This window comes from Pieris brassicae, chromosome 4 (genome assembly GCF_905147105.1).
Source record: "Pieris brassicae chromosome 4, ilPieBrab1.1, whole genome shotgun sequence".
In the NCBI taxonomy this organism is placed as follows: Eukaryota; Metazoa; Arthropoda; class Insecta; order Lepidoptera; family Pieridae; genus Pieris; species Pieris brassicae.
In genome coordinates this window covers 11,287,409-11,309,861 of record NC_059668.1, presented here as the reverse complement: position 1 = coordinate 11,309,861, position 22,453 = coordinate 11,287,409, and the positions used below count along the sequence as shown (strand labels likewise).

The window sequence follows — 22,453 nt, the reverse complement described above, 5'->3', positions numbered from 1 at the left end:
CTGCGACCTGCATTCGCGAATGTACTCATCCATCCGCCGGTCATCGACTTGCACATATCATCTATATATATATATATATATATATATATATATTTACTATATAAAGTCTTTAATAAGGGATGTTAGCTTTCTTTAGTAGTCTCGAAAAATTCACTGAGATCACTAACACTGAATAATATAAAAAATATCAATTAAGAGGAAATGCAATAATATTTGGGTTTTAGGACGTTCTAAAGATCCACTTAGATTTCGTGAGTCACGTCATGGAATGAGGGCAATTTTAACTAACCTCTTGCCTCATTCGCAATTTTTTCTGTTTATTAAATATTTTCTTTAATTACTTTTATTGATATATTATTTAGGTTGATTTCAGAAAGAAGGAAACGGGAACTTGTGTGCTATAGAGAGCTACATGAAACTTTGTCAAACAGACTGACAGACATTATTTTATTGTGATATATAATTACAGTTTTCTCAGCAAATAATGTATCTAGATCATAGACACGTGGATAAATCACTACGAATTGTGAAGAAAATTGCGGATTTGTGTAATAAGTTGCGTAATTAAGAATTACGGAATTAATAATAATAATATGATAAGTGTTGTATATGGTATTAGCACAATCTAGGTGGTTTATACAGAATAACAGATAAATAGCTTAATTCAGAAACGAATCAACGAGTAAATTAGCTGTCTATGAACAGCGAGCCTACCTGCGATAGCTAGATAGCGCCAGAGGATGCTCGTATTCTCACGTATGTACCGTCACTGGAACTCATCAATAAATACAAACTAGCCAGTGACGGCGTGGGGTTGCAGCGTGTCCGCGTTTTACTTTGATACCAGCTTTTTATTATTGGCCACAAATTTTGCCAACAAGTTAGTATAATTTGCTTCAGCATCGTTTCACACAATTATCAGATTCTGTTCTTTTAGTTCAACCTCAAAAGACTTCGGCATCTTTAGCGTAGCCACGTGCTATGGCATAGCATTAAACATATTTGATTAGCTCGTGTGACATATATAAATTTAGCCAATAAGTAAATTGTTGAATTGTTAAGTCAGCTTAGAGTCACGCCACCATTGTTCTACTATAAACAAGAGCATCAGCAGATTGATTTATCTATTTGTGCGATATTCGTTCAACAATGCGTCATCCCATTAATATGCGTACTTAGAATAGAAATTGTGAAAGCACAAAATTGGGAAGTTGGTACTTCAAGGTGTATTTGTATTTGTGTTAGTACTAGATATCCAAGGGATCGGTTCAAATCGGTACTGTACTGGTCTAGCAAGCCATTAAATGTTAAACAGAAATAGCCCTTATACGATAATAACTGTTACTAAGGTTTTTTCTTTGAATTAATTCAGTAACAATTAAAAAGACATCTAATTCTTTGCTGACAAATGAATCCATCAAAACCATTGGTAAATGTTATTTACATAACGAATGTACGATTTTACTTACCGTCTTGGTCAACAAAAAAATATACAGTGTTCGACCGTAATCTCACCTATTGTTAGGTGGGATGCGGTCTATCGGAGGGCACGCCTGTCCAGGAGGTGCATATATAGGTGCCGCTTGAATGAACCTATGTTATAGTTCTTTATTAAAGCTTAAAAGTGGCAACTGACTTCCACACTTCATTCTTTAATTAAAAAAACACGATGTGGCAAAACTGAAATTCAGGCAACTGAACAGTGATGGTCATAGAACCTAGTTTGCTTTTTATATTTTGTTAGGCGCTAATACTAAAAATCTACGATTAATTTGCTAAGAATTTGAAGGTACGTGATAAATAGCCGGAAACAGTGGCCGATTAGCAAGCAGCAACCAACGTCGACAAAATCGTCTTTTATTTCGGAGGCCAAGACTCACTAACTGCTCCAGCGCAGTTACTACGTAAGTTTAGTTGAAAGAAGAAATTTACATTATTTGAAAGCTGAGTTGCAAGGAAAGGTATTTTTTCAATACCTAAACATTGTGCATTTCTGTCTCGTTTCCACAAAATCCCTATTGAGATACAAGTCTTGTCAATAAATAAATTTAAATCGTACATTAAAGTAAATCCGCTTCCTAAGGCCTATTATAATATAAATGAATATTTAAACGATCCTAGTGCTTGGATATGAATTGTTCCAGTATAAAGAGGGAACGCGACTGAATCTCTCGGCTGCATTTCCTGACTCTGGGGCGATCGTCAACATCCACGACTGTTTTATGGTAAAGTGGCAGCAAACCGTGATCTATGTGGTTCAAATTAATTCAGTAAAATTAGTATTCTTATTATTTTCTTATGTAGCCAAGTTCACATTTCAAGGATCGTCATGCTCGCAACGAGTGCACAGATTTTAAGTAGTTGTATTCATGAAATTAATTAATAATTAATAAGTCTATTATAAAACCCAAAGACATTATAGTATTAATAATTGGTGCAAACGATAAACGTCCTTATACCTTCATCTCAGAATTGTGTAATGTGTTATATCAATTGCGACAGCAAAAGGTGTTTATAACGAATGTACAATATAATACTCACTTAAATGTAAAATTAATTAACTTTCATATGGAATCTATAATATCTAACTATAAATATTGCCACTTCTTAAAAATACGCCACTCGACGTACGATAAAAACACACCCTATTCTCATACAAAACACCTCTTCAACTTATGTGATAAAATAAACACGGAGATTGAGTACATTTGATATTATACACAGCATAAGAAATATCTCAACTATAAAGCCCGCATGCAACATAGTCACACAAACTCATCTCACACTGTACAATTAAAAATAACAAATTATTTCATAATTTCGGGTACCAATTTCAAAAATAAAAACCAGCATTCTAACTGTATTTTTTTCGTAGCAACTAATAAGCAAAATAAATTAAGACTCGTCCGTCAAAATATAGCAGGATTGCTTAAGATTTAATCAATATAGCCATCACAGACCTGCAAAGAAATTTAGGAAATGTAGACATCATATGTTTCACAGAAACTTTTATTAAACAAGGAAGCGAATCCAACGTTAACATAAATAATTATAGATTAGTCTCTTCATATTCTCGGCCTTATCAACGCCGAGGAGATTCGTGCCTCTTAATAAAAAACAATTTAAAATTCAAGGAAATTTGTTACCCTAGACCCCCAATACCTCTGCAATTCAAATATTGTGGCGTTGAAATAAGTAAATACAACTTAATTTTTTTTTTTTTTAATATACATGTGTCTTTACTACGACATCATGGAACATTACGATCTAGCCTAATTTAAGACTAATAAGTAATTTAAGTCTAACCTAATTTACTAAAAAGGATTGTAATAAGTAAGTGTCCAATAACGCTACTTATAGTCTCTATTAAAGGGAAGACACTCTGTTCTTGTGTTTTCATTTTTTCATTCACTGTTTAGCACTTAATATTAAAGTACACTAACACTAATTCACTAGTTCGAATGGTTTTATCCTTTTCAATCTTCTCACTAGGTCAGTGGTATCAAGGAGTTGAATAGCCTCGACATTCACGTGATGGTGGAGCCTATGTTCGTGTGCTCCAGCAGCCTTTTTTATTAATGTGGTGACGTCCTCTACATTAAGGTCCCGATGGAGGTCGTAATTGCGAATGTACCAGGGAGCATTGACTATTCCCCTGAGCACTTTGTTTTGGAATCGTTGGATTACTTGGATATTACTATTACTGGTACAGCCCCACAGCTGGCAACCATAAGTCCATACAGGTGTCAGGACTTGTTTGTAGATCAATAATTTATTTTGTACTGATAACGTGGAATGCCTTCCGAGCAACCAGTACAATTTAGAGTAACGGAGATCCAACTCTTCGCGTTTCTTTTTAACATGGACCTTCCATCGGAGTTTGGTGTCTAGCGTCATACCTAGGTACTTAGCTGAATTTTGGAACGGCACTTTGACGTTATCAATATATACTGGCAGGTAATTTGATGTTTTGTTGGAAAAGTTTATGTGAACTGATTTAGACTGATTTAGTTTTATCCGCCATTTTTTGGTCCACAAGCCAACAATATTTATGGCTTTTTGTAATTTTACTACCGCTTCCTTTTCAGTAGTCGCCGTAGACATGATAGCAGTATCATCGGCAAAGGTCGCGATAACGTTATCTTTTAGATCAGGAATATCGCATGTGTATAAGAGGTACAGGACCGGACCTAATACACTCCCTTGCGGCACCCCAGCTTTTATTTCTTTTAGTTCTGAATAATCATCATCTTGTCGTACTCTAAACATTCTTTGTGTTAAATATGACTCAAGGATATTTGAAAATTGACGAGGCAGTAATTTCCTTAATTTATGAACAAGTCCTCGATGCCACACTTTATCAAATGCTTGAGCTACATCCAGAAAGACAGTGGAGCAGACTTTTTGTTCTTCTAGTGCTTTTTCAATATTATTTGTGATTCTATGAACTTGCTCTATGGTAGAATGTTTTTCTCTAAAACCGAATTGGTAATCTGGTATGAGCTGCTTTTTGACAATAATAGGGTTAAGACGTTTGAGAAAGATTTTCTCAAATAGCTTTGCTATAACAGGTAACAGTGAGATTGGCCTGTAAGACGTGACTTCGTGTGGAGGTTTTCCTGGCTTGGGAATCATTATAACTTCCGCAACTTTCCACATATTGGGAACATATTGAAGTCGAAATGAGGCATTAATTAAGGTTGTCAATTTAACTACGGCTTTACGGGGGAGATGCTGAAGGACTTCACCCGTAATTAGATCAAAACCTGGTGCCTTCTTTTTAGTTAGACATTTAATTTCACTTAAGACCTCTTTTGGTGTGACTAGACGGATGTTCAGCTCTTCTGACGTTATTTCTTCGAAGTTAAGTAAATCTTCTTCATCGATTTGAAATATATTTTCTAGATGATCAGCGAACCTCTTAACTTTTTGTATGTTACTTGCAGCCCAATTCCCATTAGACTCTCGTAAGGGAGGAATATGTGTTGTAGGTTTTTTGATATTTCTTATCGCTTTCCAGATGGAGTAATCGGTGGAACCATCAGAAGTTAATTGGTTTAGGTATCTCTTTATTGAAGTATCTTTATGTATTTTAATCTCTCTCCTCAGTTGTTTAGTGAGGTTATTCAGATGTTTTTTGTCTTCTGGACATCTTGTGGAATGCCATCTTTTTCTTTGAGTTCGTTTTGTCTTTATCAAATTTTTAATCTCTTCTGGGAAGTAGTTGTTTTGTACCTTTTTCTTAAATTTTGGAGTATTACTCCAAGCAGCTTGTTGGATGTTCTTTGTAAATCTATTGACTTCTAAATCTAATTGTTCCTCAGTCTTTAAAGGTACTCTAAGGTCTACCATATTGACAAGATAAATTTTGAAGCTGTCCCAGTCCGTATGCGTGTTCACGAGAGATGGATTCAGTTTTCGCTTTATAGGGTCTTCGCCAATTGTGAGTAAGATTGGTGAGTGATCTGAGTTCATATCATAGGCTTCCTCTATTTGGAGAACATTTGGTGATACTTCTCTAAATATGAAGAAAGCTATAAGATCTGGTATTTTATTCTTGTCTGTTGGCCAGTATGTGGGCCTTCCTGTGGAAATTGCATCACATCTCAAATTTTTCATAGCATTGAACAGTTCTTTTCCTTTGGTCGATATTAATCTTGATCCCCAGTAGGTATGTTTTGCATTGAAGTCGCCTCCCAACACAAATCTATTTCCAAGACTTTCTAGCAGGGTTTTGTACTGGTCGTACTTAAGTGCATGTCTTGGTGGGCAGTAAATAGATGATATTGTTAATGGATACCGCTTCATTGATAGGCTCACAGCCACAGCCTGTATATGCTCTTTTTCATATTTAAAGACCTCATGGTGTTTTAAGCTATCCTTTATTATAACTGTACTTCCCCCACTGGATTTATTACTTGGGTGAAGGGCATGGTAGGCATTATATCCTTTAAATTGAATGTATGACTCCCTGGTAAAATGTGTTTCCGATACCAAGCAGATGTCAATGTTTTCATGTTTAAGAATTATCTGAAGTTCTCTTTGGTGTTTTAAAAGCCCATTAGCATTCCATGCCATTATTTTTAAAGCCATTATTGCTTAAGACGTTTGGGAGCAGCTATTTTGGTGCCGCTTTCTAGTTTTTTAAGTCTTTCATCAAAGGATGTCAATAATGAAAGTATGGTGTTAATCTTTTCATCCATGCCTGTGCTAGCTATCTCATTTTGTTGTGTTGGGGATGGAGTCTTAGGACCTTTAGTTACCTGGGCAAAGGAAACAGTTTTGGAAACTAATTTTGCTGGTTTTACCGATTTGTCCGTTTCTATCATTGATTTTGATTTTAAGACATTTCTCATTTTCTGTAATTCTTTTGCTACTACACAGCCTCTGTAATTAGCTGGATGTGACTCACCACAGTGAACACACTTCGGTTTCACGTCTTGTGGCTTGTTACAATCGACTGTGAGATGCTTTGCAGTGCATTTCACACACCTCGGCTCCTTGGAGCAGTATTTCTGTGTATGCCCATAAGCCTGACACCTCTTGCATTGGGGAATCAATTTCGGTGATTTCAGTGGCTGTACATCAATTTTGCAGCCAAGTATGGATTTTATTTCGTAGATATTTTTTATGTTTTCCTGATGGTGGAAAGACAGAATAAACATGTTAAGCGGTTCTTTGGTTTTCCAGCTATATTTGACGGCTGCGTCTAAAATTTTAAATCCTTGGCGAGTAAGGTCTTCAACTATCCTTTCAGGCTTGCAAGAAGCATGGAGATTTTTTGCCATTACTCTTATTGGCCTGCTCTGCTTGTTTTCGTAAGAGAACCACGAGGCATCTTCTTCTTTAAGATGTTTTGAGATCACTCTGTAGGTAGCTTCACTATTAGTGTTAATCTTCACCGATCCATTTCTAAGCATTTTTACTGTGAACGAGTCTTTATTCAATTCTTTTTTAAGTAAGGAATCGTAGAATGATTGGTATTCAATTACATTTTCGACAATAATCGGGGGTGGAAGGGGTTCTTTTTTAGGCTTTTCTTTGGTTACTTTATTGCAAGTAACTTCTTTCATGGAGGAAGGGGAGGTGTTTAGTTTCCTTTTCTTTCTGGTTTTTTGTCGCACCCATTCCGTTTCTTTAGCCAGTTCTTCTTCGTCCGTCTCATACTGAATTGATTCAGCGGCTGCCTCGTCCCTTTGTGTTAAGGGCTGCTCTATTTTTTTCTCGAGCTAAAACAAATTCGAAATACAACTTAATAATAATATGTATTTACCGGACTCCTACTTTAGATGTAACAACTTTTTTATAAAATTTCGACGAACTTTTAAGTAAGCTATGCAGTAAACGCAACAAAAAACTAATACTCTGTGGAGACTGGAACATAGACATTTTAAGAAATAATAAAAGTTCCCGCGAACGTATCTCTATTCTTCAAAATAATAATTTAGAAAATCATGCAAAGCGCCCAACACGTTAAAACTCCTGCTTAGACTTAATAGCAAGTAATATAAATGTGACACAATCGGCCCTCCACTATTTGGCACTTTCAGACCATGAGGCCGCACAATCGCTGTCTTTTACACTTCAAGAAAACGAAAATTTTAAAGATACTCCAAAGTACTGGTTTATATACAGACGAGAACTTAATAGGGAGAACACTAATATATTTATTAGGTGTCAATCAAGCCTCACCTTCTCGGACGTATATAGCTCCCCCACAACAAATGAAGCATTCGACAACTTCCATGAATTTATTTTTTCCGATCTTAAAAACTATAAAATACATTCATACATCAAAAATAGATTCTTTACTAAAGCGCTAAAAAAATATTGTATAAAAAAAGTACGTTATACCTACAATATCATTTAAATGAGCACAATAAAAAACAAAATAAATCTGCATATAAGAAATACTCATACATTTTTAAAAAATGTATACATAAATCCCATAAGCTTGCTAATGCAGATTACATAAATTGCGCATGACATTTTATTCAGAAGTAGAAGCAATTATCGATATTAATAACAAATTATATGAATCACCACATGAAATATGCAACTTATTTAATGACTATTATTTTTACCTCACTGCCTACTAAAAATAAAACAAACCATTTGCCAGAAGCCAAAATCCCTCGAAATCATAAAAGTTTTTATCTTTCCCCCATAATTAACACGGATATCTTAAAAATTATTACATCGTTGAAAAATACAAAATCGATACGATAATTTGGATACCAAAACAATTAAATCATGCGCATTATACCTACTTGATCCACTGACATACATAATTAATCTATCGATAGTTGAAGGGATCTTTCCTGAAAAACTAAAAATATCAATTATCAAACCATATAATGGTGGTAAAAAGGAGCAAGAACACAAATGACAAGTTATAGACCAATAACTTTAATTCCCAATTTATCTAAAATTTTCTAAAAAGTTATGTATAATAAAATAGAGAATTTCCTTTTATCATACGATATTTTTAAAAAAGAACAATTTTGTTTCAGAAAAAATTGTTCTACCTGCTGCGTGCTTTTCCTTAGTCAAACAAATAACTGAATGCTTAAATGATAAAATGCTTATAGGTTGCATCTTTCTAGATATGACAAAGGCTTTTGACTCTGTATGTTAAGAAAGACTTAATTAAATCTCTAGACGAAGCCATCAACTGGATGAATTCAAATAATCTACAAATAAATATTACCAAAACTAAAATAATCCATTTTCAGACCTACAACTCAAAAACACAAATAGACTAGATAAATAATTTTGTTTTTGTGTTAAAACGACTAAGAGAAATAGTTTAGGCTGCTCATCATGCATATGTTTCATCTATTATTAGATATGGAATTATAGTTTGGGGAAATTCAGTTGAAGTAGATAGGGTTTTTAAGGCTCAAAAGAAATGTACTCGAGCAATTTGTGGAGCAAACTGTATTGCTAGTAGCGTACCTTTATTTAAGAAGCTTAATATTTTAGAAATGTCCTTATTCGTGCACAGAAACATACATATTTTTAAGTCGAAGTAAGAAGTAGACATGGGGAGAAATTGGAGGAGCCAAAAATCAATCTGGAACTGTTTAGGAAAAGCACCTTTTGTATGGCTATTAAGGTTTACATTACTTTACCAAAAGAATTAAAAGAACTTTCGACTAGTCTTTAAAAATCGTCTTGGTGTATTACTTTTGGAAAAAAATATTAGTAGTTGATATAAATTTAATAACATTTAATATGATATGTACGATACAAATAATATAAGAATTGACCAATTCATATGACTAATAATGTAAAATGTAAAACTTCTTTAAAGACAAATTTGCGAGCCACTGTGTGTGGCATAATATGGGAACTTACTATTGTACCACCTTTTTGTACCATATTCTTGCAATAAATTATTGTTATTATTATTAAATATCATTGCTTGTGGCGGCGTCCATGCGTCAGGATGTTTCTCTCCCTAAAATATGACGAGGGGGCCAATGGCTGGCCATGCGTCATACGCGTGAACGGGTGCTACTTGTGGTGACTGGTCGTACTTGAATTTGTGTATGCGGTGAAGTTAGTTATTTCGACTATGTATATTTCTTTTTTATTTTAGAAGTTCTTCCTCGCTTGAACTCAGCACACCGACACGCAACAGTACTATCCGGAGGAGGATTAACCCCTAATATTGCTCAGATCAGTCCCATGTTAAAATGTGTCAAGCAGAGTTATTTTATTAAGGTGCGCCCTTCAATATTATATTTTATTTATTAGATGATATTATTAGATAACTTAGTGATCCTTCCCTCGTTAATTATACAAACTTAACTAAACTCACAGAAAACTTAAGACTTGTGAATTAAAACGTAAGTGAAACACTCTTTGACATAGAAGAAGAAAATCGAACGCATCAACTTGCACAACTGTTCTGTTATGCCTAACAAGATATATATGGTTCTGTGGGGACACCTACAATCTCCGGCTACAAAAAAGGTACTATGACGTTGAAGCGCGTTGCCAAAGTTATTCCGATCGCGAAGGTTATATAGCTACTTCTTGACCTCAGCTGAAGTAAGCCTTACGGGCTGGCCTTTTAGTGCTTAGAGGTTCCTTTAGGTCGGAGCTATGACACATGAGCTCGTACATCTTTTTGATCTGCATTTGACGAAAGAGCAGATGCTTTAATCGATGCTAAGTAATTTTAAATACTTCTTAAAAGTGTAAGTACCTACGTGCTAGAACAGGGTTGTTGGGTTGGGTACATTAACACAAGTACATAATAATAATAGTCTAAGTGGCTATTACTAGCTAGCTAGCTAGAAAAAGCTATTGCTATTGGATGGTTGACCTCTTTTTTGAGGTGGAATTTGTGGGTGGTATAAAGAGAGCGGTGTTACCTCTACATTGAAAGACCAATAGGCCATGTGCGAGGGTGACAATTTGCTAGGGAAGCGGTCCCAGCGTTCGTTGTGGAGATCTTGCATGCGCTCTTTGACTCGGCGATGTGAGGCGTAGAGCGTTCTATGGTCAGCGGTGTCATCTGTCATTTACGAATAAAAATTACCATGTGTAAGCTATACAAATATAAATACCACGCCGGGCGCTGAACATACGTAATAAGCTGAGCTCTAAGATTCAGCGGGCTACGTGCGCTCGCGAGTTGCTTGCTAGCTTGCCGCGCCGTTGTTATAATAAGATCTGTGGTATAAATATTTATAATACTCCTATCTATTCTGTGGTGTAAACATACTTGATCTGTAGATGTAAACGTAAATTCGTTTCTGACTTCTGTTTCGTTTTTACTATTAATTAAAAATTAATCAAATTTAAATTTTTACATGTAAATTAAAGTATGATTTGCTATTTTAAATTCACATTAATAAAATCTTTGATGAATAATATGTTTTTATAAGTTCAGTTTAAGGAGTTACAATGTTTGTAGTAAATTGCCTCTTATAAAATTAGTCGTAGAAATCGCCTATTTCCTTTGTGAAAAGAATAATAAATGTAAAATGCCTTGTGAAAGTTGCGCTGTACAGTTCAGTGTATTTAAGAGAAAACGGCTATGCTCAGAATGCGAGCGATATTACTGCAGTGGATGTTTACGACGGGGAGGTGGGACTATGTGTGCTCCATGCCGTGTCCTATCAACCAGACCCTTGTTCCGACAAAACATAGCTCACCTAAAGGTGCGCGATCTGCAATGCTTCCTTAAACATCAAAACATCTCGACTCGAGGCTGCGTTGGTAAGTTACTTTTATGCATTCCACAATATGACAATATCTCATAAAATAAAAGTTAATAAATCTGAATGTACCACTTTCTTCCAAATAATTATTTAAAATTATATTGTATTTTCTGCTTTTTATCATTGTCTACTACTAACAAATATTAAACATTTTTAAGAATTCAAATGATTTAAGATTTAAATATAAAATTATTTAATAAACAATCAGCTTTATTCTGTTTTGTTAAAGTGCAAGTAGAAAAATTATTTGCCATCTGTGAAAATATTAATAGTTAATTGTGCTTTAAATTTTGAAATGTCTTTCACATATATTTCGTATCATGGGAGTTTCCTAAAACACTATATAATTTTACTTGGGGTTTATTGTCATTTAATTATTACAGAAAAAGAAGAGCTTTTGAGCTTGTGCATCTCTCATGTGAACAGCTCAGCATACCGCAGACGAGGCTCTCGGACTGGGGCTAGTCCATTTAGTAACACACTAAAGGGCATCACCAATAACATCAACGAATTTATCACTTCTACGTTTGATTTGCGAAATACAGGGCATCAACCACCACATCCCGATAGAAGTAAGCTTTCATTAAAATTGCATTACATAGTAATGTAATGTTTTAATATTGTTCACACAAAACTGTTCTTCATTTGCTTTTATTTATCAGGTAACTGTTACAATGCAGCTCACTCTCACTCTCCAACTGGAAACAGTGAAATGAATGAAAACATATCTGATCAACGATTTACACCTACTCCAGGTAGGGTAAACATCAATAAAATTTATCATTTTTTAATATATAATTAAAAGATAATTTTTCAGGAGTAATAAACTATTTTTTGTAATTTTTACCTAGAGCTATAATTGATTGATAATCAATGTCAAGAAAAATTTGAAGTATTTCAATATTATAAAACAAGTATGAAATTTAGTCTCATTTAGCCTATGTTTCAAAAAATCACTGAAAGGGCTGTCTGGCTAAAAATCTTGGTTCTGCTACTTTGGCAACTATTTGTCAGTGTTAATTTGTATAAATGTAGAAATTTTTTACACCTTGCGAATCCTTTAACTTAGATATAAATAAACAGGTGGGGAACGCGACGTACGGGTACCATTCGTGATACCGGCACCTGTATCGCGCAGTGCTTCAGTCGAGACTGCTCGAGTGGACACCACCGATTGCTTTGAAATAGAGGACCTCGAAGACTTTGGCTGGGAATTTGTTACTCCTCCAGCTGATCCTTTGCCTACAGGTAAAATCTGATATTTGTCTTTAGACTAGGATTTTTTTATATTATAAGTTATTAAATATATATAATTTATATTATATTGTTCTATTCTATTGTTTAAATCGATGAAATAAATAACAAATTGTATCTTATCACTTTGTAATCTTATCACTTTTCACTGGTATATAAACATATATAACTTGTATTCAACTGATTCAGTCAACAAATGAAGTACTCATATAGCAAACTCAAAAGTTGATCATTAATTCATAACTATGTAAAATAATTTTTAGATATCTTTCTAAAGTAATTTTTACTCTCTGTAATATTAAATAATTTCAGATTATTTAGAAATCCAAATGAAGCTTTTAGAACTTTTAAAACACGACAAAACACTCTCCTAGCCAAGATGATGTACCACTTGGTGATATTCATCAGTATTTAGTGAAGTTAAGGCTGCCATTTACACACTTAATAGATTGACAATGCACCGTCGCGTTGTAGATTCAGCCGTTTTAATAACGGACGAGGAGGTGACGGAGCTGCGGTCGGCCGGAGGGCGCTCGGCCTCCGACCTGGACCTCTCCCGCGGCGAGCCCCACTCCCCCCCCGATACGGCCAGTCTGCGCGACGAACCGCTGCACGTCACCGGTAAGACCGATCTCTTCGCCTCTCTTTAGTTGCCTTAAGTCGCCAATGACGCTACAGAAGATGCGGCTCGCGCGTATATAAAAGATATGATGCGGAATTTTCTGAAGTATATTATGATTGTTTATTTTATTTATGGAGTAAATAAATTTTATCACGACAAATGTTGTAGCGGAGAAGGAGCCGGAGACCGCTCGGCCGGTGAGCTTGGAACAGATCAGACGGGCGTCGGAGCTGGAAGGGCTGACGGTGCGCCAGCTTAAGGAGCTGCTGGCCAGGAACCGCGTCGAGTATCGGGGCTGCCTCGAGCGGGCCGATCTGCTGCAGCGCGCGAGGCTGCTGCTCGCCGACCACGCCCGGTGCCGCGCGGAAGTGGAGCGGCTGCCCCTGGAGGAGTGCTGCAAGATCTGCTGGGCGGCACCGCTGGAGTGCGTGCTGCTGGAGTGCGGCCACATCGCCGCCTGCACGGACTGCGCCAAACGTCTGCCCGAGTGCCCCATCTGCCGCCAGTACGTGGTGCGCGCAGTGCGCTTCTTCCGCTCCTGAGCGCCTCTCGGAGTGATGGAGAAGACAATTGTACATATTGAGAGTTACCCTATTTCCCTAATCCTGAAACGACCGAGTCGGTTCCCGGCGGATCGAATGTTTCCGTTCGAGAAAGAAAACACTCGCATTCTTCGAGTCAGTCTCGTCCGATGCCGTGAGTCTCCGAGGGCCGGTCCACCCTGATCACGGAGGAGGCCAGGGCGAAGTATCCCTCGTAGCGCACCTGCAGAGGCGTGGTGTCGTAGTGGTAGTGGCCTCCGTCGCCGTGAGCACTGTACCCGTGGAAGTGCTGCACGCGCAGGTCCAGGCCCTGCAACGCCATTCCGTTTCAACGAGATTCGGGCGGCTCGTTTAATTTAGACCTCGTCGTTGGAGCCCGAGAAGTCGACTCACCAGGTCGCCGGTGACGAGGGTGCCCAAGTGCACGATGGGCGCGGTCATTTCGAAATAGTGCAGCCAACGGTCCACGTCTTCGTCGGAACAGAGGGGCGAAGCGCTAAAGTCCGGCATCACGTGGTGTTTCACCTTGCCCGCCGCCAGCAGGAACGCCCCGCCCAGACCTGTGACACCCGAGCGTGACTGAGCAGAGTGGAACTCGGCGGACGGCCTCGCTCGGCGTGACACTCACCGACCGCTCTGTCGCCGTACCACTCCTTCAAAGCTTCCCTAATGGCGGTGATGAAGTTCGACGGACCAATCCGCTTCTCGACAACCACTTTGAGGACCCGTCCCGGCCGGCCCTCGCTGAGCAGGTAGTTGCCGAGCAGCGCCGTCCTGGTCTCGCCGGGGGGCAGCCTCCGCTGCACGTACGAGGCCTGGCCCTTGGCCGCGCCGGGCGGAGCCACCGAAACCACGCGCGTGCCCTGCGTCACCGCGCCCTTCCGCACCGACAAGTTTATGATGCCCTGCAAGAGAACCGCTCGTGAACTTAACCGGTTTCAAAATATATACCCTTCTTTGTAAGATAAGGAAACATGTATGTGTCGCCGATTTGTGATAAACCGCCACCACAGACGAAACGCTCATAGCACACACTCACACATATACAAGCTTATTTCAAATAGAGCCAGTCGATTCTTCTCATGTCTCAAAGTTTAATACAAGTTTTAAGCCAATATCATTCGTTATCAGACTTATTTTCATTTAAACACAAAACACTTCGGGGGAAAAAGGGGTCCCTTACAAGTACAAGCGTTTACCTCGCAGTTGACGCCGAGATACGGCCACGGCCCGGCCCCTGCCCCGGCAAGGAGCGCCGGGTCTCGTCCGAGGTGTCGCAGCAGAGCGGCCAAGTCGTACACCTTGTCGCGGCGCACCTGCGGCGTCAGGTAGGGCGGGCCGCCCAGCTCCACCAATTTGCTGTCGCCCGACAGCCCTACCGCAAATAATGTACGTCTCGTGAAATGCCTTGTATGCAAACAAGATAAGCCCCGTTCCATTGACTGAAGTGGTGATAAATGATAGCGCTGCGATCTCTAAGTAAACACTCCGTTGCTACTGCTTCTTATTACGCGATTACCTATCTCTTCTGTGTTTACTTACGAAATTATTTAACTAGATAATTATAAATATAATTTACGCTAAATAAAATATAACCGACGCCATACGTATAAGTGAAAGTTAGGAATTAAAGTAATTCGCAATATTTTTACCGGGTGTCGTGAGATCGAACGGCTCTCTGGTGAGGTCAGGGCAGTCTTCGACCGTCACATTCACGAACTCGAACGTTTTCCGGAGGCCCTCAGATAAAACTGAAACGTGACAAATATTAGTACGGTATACTACTGTTTACCATCTCTGGAATATCGATCCGACCGCTGGACTCACCCTCGGCCACCTCTTTCAAGGGAGGTGCGTAGAGCGGCTTCTCTTCGATGGACACTTTCGAGTAGTCGATGGAGGCCATGCTGGAACGAAGCGGACGTGCAAAAGAGAACATTCATTAAAAAGGCGCGGACCCTACATTTATTGAACACTCACTTGACTTCGTCGCTTAAGGCCGCGGCGTTTATGTGATTGGCGAGGAAAATAGCACTCGCTACGACCCACCTAACGCGCCATGAGAGCGGTGGTCCGGTCATCTTTCAGATTACGTGTGAGTTTATCGGTCGGGTTTGACATTTAGAGACTTACATATCGGAGGGTCGAAATCGATGACCTCTTGCGTAAGATCGCCTTGTCGGATTTCTAGATGAGGGTCACGCGCAGGTCACGTGTCCGATTTTGTTAGGGACGTGTTGCTCTCGAGCCGAATACGCGGCGACTGGCGCTTCGGAGGACGCGCAACTTTTATGCTGAACGCCGCATCGTATTGATATTACTTATCGAAATACTTTGCATATATGGCGCCATTTTTGATCAGCATTTAACGCAATTGATAAGTTCATTAGAGTTATTATTTTAATGAGTTAAGAGGTGGATGTGTATATACATTTGGTACGTTTTTACTCCAGACTTAGAATAAAGATATCGTGTGATCATACACACGTACTGACTGGGGTCCGCGACTTTGTTCGCGTGGAGCTCCAACCTTAATTCATCAAATTGAACAATTCAGTCCCTGAAAAGTCAGTGTTTCCCCTGCTGAGGCTCATAAATTATAATCAGAATTCCACAGGCGGTCGCTAGAGTCTTCTCGGGTACATTTGAAGGTAATTTACGTATTCCAAAACGCGATTGGTTCGTTAAAGCATATAAATATATGAATTTTTTCTAGGACATTGTTTATTTCAATATGATTAAATTAATACAAAACATTTGCTGAACCTTGTTTTGTTTTTCGTCAGAAATGAATCTAAAAGTAAAGTTTGTAATTTTTGGATATGCTCTAAAACCTGTCTGCTGTAAAAAAAGAAATGAAATAAATACTATGAGGACTGAAAAATCATGCATTTTTTAATTAACAGAAAGATTCAATATGAATGTAAATATTTCGTATATAGTTCCTTACATATGAAACTGTCGTTTCGTACCTTTGATCTCAAATATCTCCTCTTTGTTCAGAAATTCCAAATTGAATTTTCACAGCTTTTTACTCGTGCACTTGTTTTTCGAAAACCATAATTCATTTCTTTTGTTGTTTGCGTCACTTACGTTATTTACCCAAATATTTTTTCTCGGCCGATCGCCACATTTATTAGTTGAGTCATTGTTGAGATTACTCGGATTGCGTTAGACACATTTTTATTTTGATATATACTTTTTTTAAATTATAATAGATAATAGTTACGTCCACTATTTAGAATTTTATAGTGAGTTTAGTGCGTTTTTGAGAACTATCGTGAGGCAAGGTATTAGCGTCAGTCTAACCTCTCTTTCTTCCCAAACTAATAGAATTTCTCCAAATCCTTACGGCTGATAATATTGTGTGCCTTTCTTCCGGGTAAGAAGATATTGTGACGATGTATGTACTCCGGACTTCTTATTCTAGTATAAGATTGTGTATCGACGGCCACCGAACCGTTCTTTGTGGTACAGCTAGCTAGTTTAGATGAATTTGAAATTATTCAGATTTGTGCTAATTTTACTTATTTAAATAATAGGTACGCCCACAATCATATATTGCTCATCATAACCACTCTCATTGTTTCCCTATCCCTTCGACTTCCAATTGCATGCATTTCGTTATTAGGGTCGAACCAAGGATGTGTGGACGATGATCGCCAAATAGGAACTATACCTTCTATCTATCCTCAAGAATAGATTTAATTTTCAATCTGATGATAACCGTGGATAGGTTTTTGTCCTTTTTTTTATAGATCAGGGGCAACCGGGCAGGCTGCCGCCCCCGCCCATTGACACTCAATGCCAGAGGGCTCGCGAGTGAGTTGCCGGCCTTTTTAGAATTAGTACGATTCTTGTGTGTATATTTTTGTTTTTTTTTCAGATGTTTTCTGGTTTCTGTTGTTAAGTTTCTATACCTTTCTTATTTTACGATTTGTTAGTTTAATTTTTAGGGTATTTAACGATACAAAATTTGTATGTAGATAGAATATATTTTTATCATATTTTTACAACTTAGACGCAGCAATTTTATAGTATACATAAGTATACCGAGAAGGTTTTTAAGGAACTTGCAAGATTCATATACAGTGAGTCTGTATGCTTTTAAAAGCGGATACAGATTTTGGCAGGATTAACTTCAAAATTAATCCTGCCAAAGTTGTTGCCAAAGTAATTTAATCCAAACAGATTTCTTTAATTAATATGCGGTGACTACTAGTAGGTATTACCTGAGATGAAAATACCGAGATATTCTCTCAGTTTTATACAACAGCTTCTTTTCAAGGGAGATAGTTTTCATAACACACATTAAATTTTATGGAAATGGTATTGAACCGAGGAATAGGACCTAGGACCTAATTCTGAGTCTTTCTTATAAAACACCATATTACGTATTAACTATTATATATTTTGAGATTTACCTATCTGTACTTCTTTAAGTACTTTAATATCTATATCATTACAGGCTGTTGTTGGACCTACAGAATACACATACTGATGAGTTACATAAATTAAAAATATGCAAAAAGCGTTTATAACAGAAAACTTGTAGGTGATAGTGGGTGCCCCTGTCTACCTTTCTTGTTGAACTGTATTACGCTCTGCATCGAGTGCTGCTGAAGAGTATTATAAAATTGTTCGTTCTATAACGAGAAATGAACAGACATTGTTGTTGCATGTGATGTGATATGAATGATAGGAATTCTATTCAGGCTGCCATATTAAGAACATTTACCAAAAAGTAAAACTATATAATTTTAAAGCATCTTTTTTAAGGGATTGTTTTAAATTGCTTTTTATCCTCATTAATTATTATTGAATAAACTTTGCTTATAAATATTTGAAATCCTAAATTGTAAATTCAATTTGACAAATCACTAGATTCTTTAATATTTTTTTAAATAATTAATTTCTTCTTTTACTAATATCTATAGATTCACAAATCTCACTTAAAGCTAGTTTCAGCGACAATATAATGGCAATATACATCGAATTTTATTATGCGATAGTAGGATTAGTTCATAGATTTGATAGATATTTAATAGATTTGACGTAAACCGCGGAGTTTATAAGATTTTTTTATTTTAGTAAGAATAGCCATTCTTTTGGTTCTTCTCACTCTTATTTTTTTATTATAACATAACATTTTTTTTCATAAAAATAATAGAGAATTATTTCATGGGTATGTGATTTATTGAGCCCTTTTTTGAATAAGTACTCTGCTATAAGTACCTACAGGTTTTATACGTCATTAAATCATGGACCATGTTTGTAGTTCTTTAGACTGTAGCGAGGATAGAGGTACCTATCATCCTAATAGTTGGTACTTGTTTAGATCCAGTCGTATTTCGGACACAACACACACACGTTTTATTTATTTATATAAAAAAGGGCAAACGTTTTGTTCCCACATTACAATACAAACTTACATCTAGGAACACACTAAAATCACAATAAAAATTGATTACATCCTTTAACAAGCATGTTTGATTTAATACCTATTTCTAACAGAATTCTTACACAGTAGAAATAAAAAGCGAATACATAAATAAATACTAAATCATTTATTTTCAAGAAAGTGGTACATTTAAATCGTTCAATTATAAAAATCCGCAAAACCAGCCATATAAAATAGGCGTGCAAATGTCATATTAATCTTCATAAACTCATAAAGAATGATATAAATGAAAAGTTATTTTATAATTTTGGAAAAGAGCTCTGTAATAATTTAAGTAAGATAGGAAGGTATCAATTTCAGAGGAAAATTTATTAGCTAACCTAACATAGGACGGTTCCCGGACGGGAATGGCAAAGGCTTAAATACGAATTATGTATTAGCCGATAATTGTTAACTAGGGATTCGTCGCCATTTTTATGCAATGGTAAGACCATTTGCTCGAAAAAATCCGTGCTATCAGTGACTCATGAAAAAATAAGATTTTCGCCAAAATTTATTATTATATTTAACAATTTGGATTCTCTTTCCGAAGTATACATTCTGCGTGGGTTTAAAGACCTCAATAAGAACTTCCTCTCTTTCTTTTCGTGTATAAAAACCGGAGCTTGTTCTATCTCTTATCATCAAATAACTCATTATCAAATATATTCTCGTTTTACCAGGATTCTGTTACAAGTATGACATCGTATCTAGTAGTACATACGTTAATATAAAAAGTCTTGTTCTTGTTGGCCAGTCTTGGTAGGCCGCGACAATTTTGAATAACATAATCCATTATCCATACTTTATAAAAACTGATTTAAATAAGCTTAATGTGAAAGAAAATATGAATATGGTGAACTACTCCAACATTTTCCAGAAATTTCAAATCTTTAATGACTACGATTTTGGTTTTTATTTTTTACGAAGATACTACTTAAAGAAATTTGTAGCCCAATATCCCCGGATTCTGAACTTGCCGGCGCGTGGTGAGCTTTATTAATAGAAGAAAGGTATTCCGTTACGAAAATTGGTTGTTTTTATCCTTTCACCTGAATAATTCATTTTAGCCAATTTTATTTTAGGAAGACACCAAACAAACCTAACACTGAATTTCTATTCGCTTACTGATGGAGCATCTTATTTTAGTTGGTAATAAAAGCTACAATTAATGATAATGCAAGGAAATTGCTGGAGGTATGTTTATACGTGACCAATTTAATTTCGTTTTATTATATTGCAAAGATTCACTGTATAACGTTAAATACCTTCCAAACTGCAGAAACGAAGTAATATCCTTATCGCACGGCTATTGTTCTCGCGTCGGGTCCGCCGCCAATGACAAAATACCTGATTATGCGGAGCGGTGTTAAAATAAAAACGACATGCGTATAATACAATAATTTCTTGCCTTAAATAAACGTATTCAGAAAAGACTGATTAGTAAAATTATTTGATAATGTAGCATTAGTAGCATCCCATTTGGATTTTGATCCAGGTTTTCCCCTGCCTACCTTAATTAATGACACGCTTAAACCTTCTGTAGTAAACAATACATATGTACAAAATAGGAAAAAGTGTAGATAAATCCATTTGAATGTGTTTCTGAATTTACCGCATTCATACAGACACATGTTATATCACAAGCACGATACACGCCGCCTGATTGACATTATCTTTTTTTACAAAATTTTAAGTAACTCGGTAAATTTACCAAATATTTCAAGTCAAGTTAATTTCCTCTTAGTGTTTCTCACACAACAGTCCTTTTTTACGTTCGTGCAGTGAGGACCAACGTGGGTTGTAGTGCTCCTCTAAACAGATCTCTATCTGCATTGAACGACGCTCTGAGTACATCATGCGAAGCAGAGCCATTATATGACAGTCTCCATGTCTTCAGACGTATGATGCTGCAGCCACTGTTGATCCGTCACCAATAATAACAATTGCAGAGTAGAAATATATTAAATTTTTAAATTGCATATTTGTATTTCTTAATTTAGTTTATAGTCCTTTATTGTATTATTTATTTCTCTTTTATCAATGTAATGTATTGTCTTGACATTGATACATGTATTGTGTTTTTGTAAGTCGTATGATCTCTGTAAGTGTGCGTTTTTAAAATAAATAACTAAATTATAAAAGTATGGAATTGTTTTATTCACTATACATATATATAGTGAATAAAACAATTATCAAACTCAAACTCGAATCTATTATATAATAATTCCTTGAAAAATTTGGTAAACCTCAACTTATTTGTTTCATTCTTCAAATTTTCTGGTATTTTGTTATATATTTTTATTGAGGAGGTCAATGGACCTGATTGATGTAATTTTAGGTGGAATCAGTTGGTTTTGACGAGAAGGTTAAGTGAATAAAGGGTTTTTGTATCTTCCCTTTTTTATACATATTAGGATATTTACGAATAAATTTACATGCTTCATTTTTTTGGCAGTGGCATCTACACTGTTACCCCATAAGTTAACACCATAGCTCATACATGAGTGTGTATATGTGTAGTAGGTGACTAGAGCTGTTTTCATATCTGTGGATTTTTTTAACTTCGCCAAGTGCATATGCGAATCGAGACAATTTTAATCTAACCTACATGATATTTCCAGTTTATATGCGACCATATTATAACCATTATATGTCAATTGATATTTTTTGATAGGGGTGGAATGTCATTATAACACTAGCTTAAAGCTCTTAGCATAGGTTTTAGTATACATATTTGTAAATAAACTATTGTTTCTTTATCATATACTAGATGGCGCTAGCAGCCATCGCGGTTGGCAAAAACAATTGATTTGAAGGTGACAGAAGTCATCGGGATTGAATCCAATATTATTTTTAGAAATAATAATCTGCGAACATCCTTTGGCATTTAGAACCATTTTGTTATGATCGCACCACCTATGTATACATATGACGTCACTTTGCAATAACTCCACATCTCGAGCGCTATTAATTACTTTAAAAATTTTCATATTGTATTTTACAAACGACCCTATATCATTTACAAAAAGAGTAAATAGGAGAGGGCTAAGATGAGAACCTTGTGGAACATCTGAGGTGGAAGTGTATGATTGCAATTTTATACCACAAACTGAGTTCTATCTGTCAAATATGATGCTAATCATTTTAGTAACCCCCCTCCATTACCATATAAGTAATCCAACTTTTTTAAATATACAATTAATTTGTTTTCCCTCTTTGTCTCACCCTTTTTAAAAATCGGTATGATTCTTAGCTTTCTTCCACACAGTAGGAAACGTGCCTAGTTCTACTGATTTATTGAAAATAAAGTTTAAGGGTAACATTAAAGATAAACAACTTGTAAATAAAAAACACA

General features: G+C 36.5%; 2 protein-coding genes across 3 annotated transcripts; one reads left to right on the top strand and one right to left on the bottom strand.

Annotated features, from left to right (window-relative positions):
- The first annotated feature begins 10,763 nt into the window (after nucleotides 1–10,763).
- LOC123707992 (E3 ubiquitin-protein ligase rififylin) lies at nucleotides 10,764–14,770 on the top strand. The gene is made up of 6 exons (XM_045658395.1): nucleotides 10,764–11,235; nucleotides 11,621–11,809; nucleotides 11,900–11,992; nucleotides 12,321–12,485; nucleotides 12,966–13,112; nucleotides 13,282–14,770. The coding sequence occupies exons 1-6, from the start codon at nucleotides 11,001–11,003 to the stop codon at nucleotides 13,653–13,655; spliced, it is 1,203 nt and encodes a 400-aa protein (XP_045514351.1). The 5' UTR covers nucleotides 10,764–11,000; the 3' UTR covers nucleotides 13,656–14,770.
- LOC123707993 (ester hydrolase C11orf54 homolog) lies at nucleotides 13,224–15,991 on the bottom strand. Of its 2 annotated transcripts, none has more exons than XM_045658396.1 (7): nucleotides 15,636–15,991; nucleotides 15,483–15,562; nucleotides 15,308–15,406; nucleotides 14,855–15,030; nucleotides 14,284–14,560; nucleotides 14,049–14,215; nucleotides 13,224–13,965 (listed from the first exon to the last, which is right to left on the bottom strand). In XM_045658396.1, exons 1-7 carry the CDS (start codon nucleotides 15,734–15,736, stop codon nucleotides 13,792–13,794), a joined length of 1,074 nt encoding a protein of 357 aa, XP_045514352.1. In that variant the 5' UTR covers nucleotides 15,737–15,991; the 3' UTR covers nucleotides 13,224–13,791. The 2 variants fall into 2 exon arrangements, with proteins under 2 accessions (XP_045514352.1, XP_045514353.1); XM_045658397.1 differs by having other exon boundaries at nucleotides 15,789–15,988.
- Between the last annotated feature and the right edge of the window lie 6,462 nt (nucleotides 15,992–22,453).

What these genes read in the sequence shown, in the direction of transcription:
- LOC123707992 (XM_045658395.1), top strand. Translation starts at nt 11,001, where the DNA reads ATGCCTTGTGAAAGTTGCGCTGTACAGTTCAGTGTATTTAAGAGAAAA. An exon ending in ACCACCACATCCCGATAGAA is followed by an intron (nt 11,810 to 11,899) that starts GTAAGCTTTCAT and finishes TTTATTTATCAG; the next exon opens with GTAACTGTTACAATGCAGCT. An exon ending in CGAACCGCTGCACGTCACCG is followed by an intron (nt 13,113 to 13,281) that starts GTAAGACCGATC and finishes CAAATGTTGTAG; the next exon opens with CGGAGAAGGAGCCGGAGACC.
- LOC123707993 (XM_045658396.1), bottom strand. Translation starts at nt 15,736, where the DNA reads ATGACCGGACCACCGCTCTCATGGCGCGTTAGGTGGGTCGTAGCGAGT. An exon ending in GCCTTAAGCGACGAAGTCAA is followed by an intron (nt 15,563 to 15,635) that starts GTGAGTGTTCAA and finishes GCTTCGTTCCAG; the next exon opens with CATGGCCTCCATCGACTACT. An exon ending in GTTCGATCTCACGACACCCG is followed by an intron (nt 15,031 to 15,307) that starts GTAAAAATATTG and finishes TATTTGCGGTAG; the next exon opens with GGCTGTCGGGCGACAGCAAA.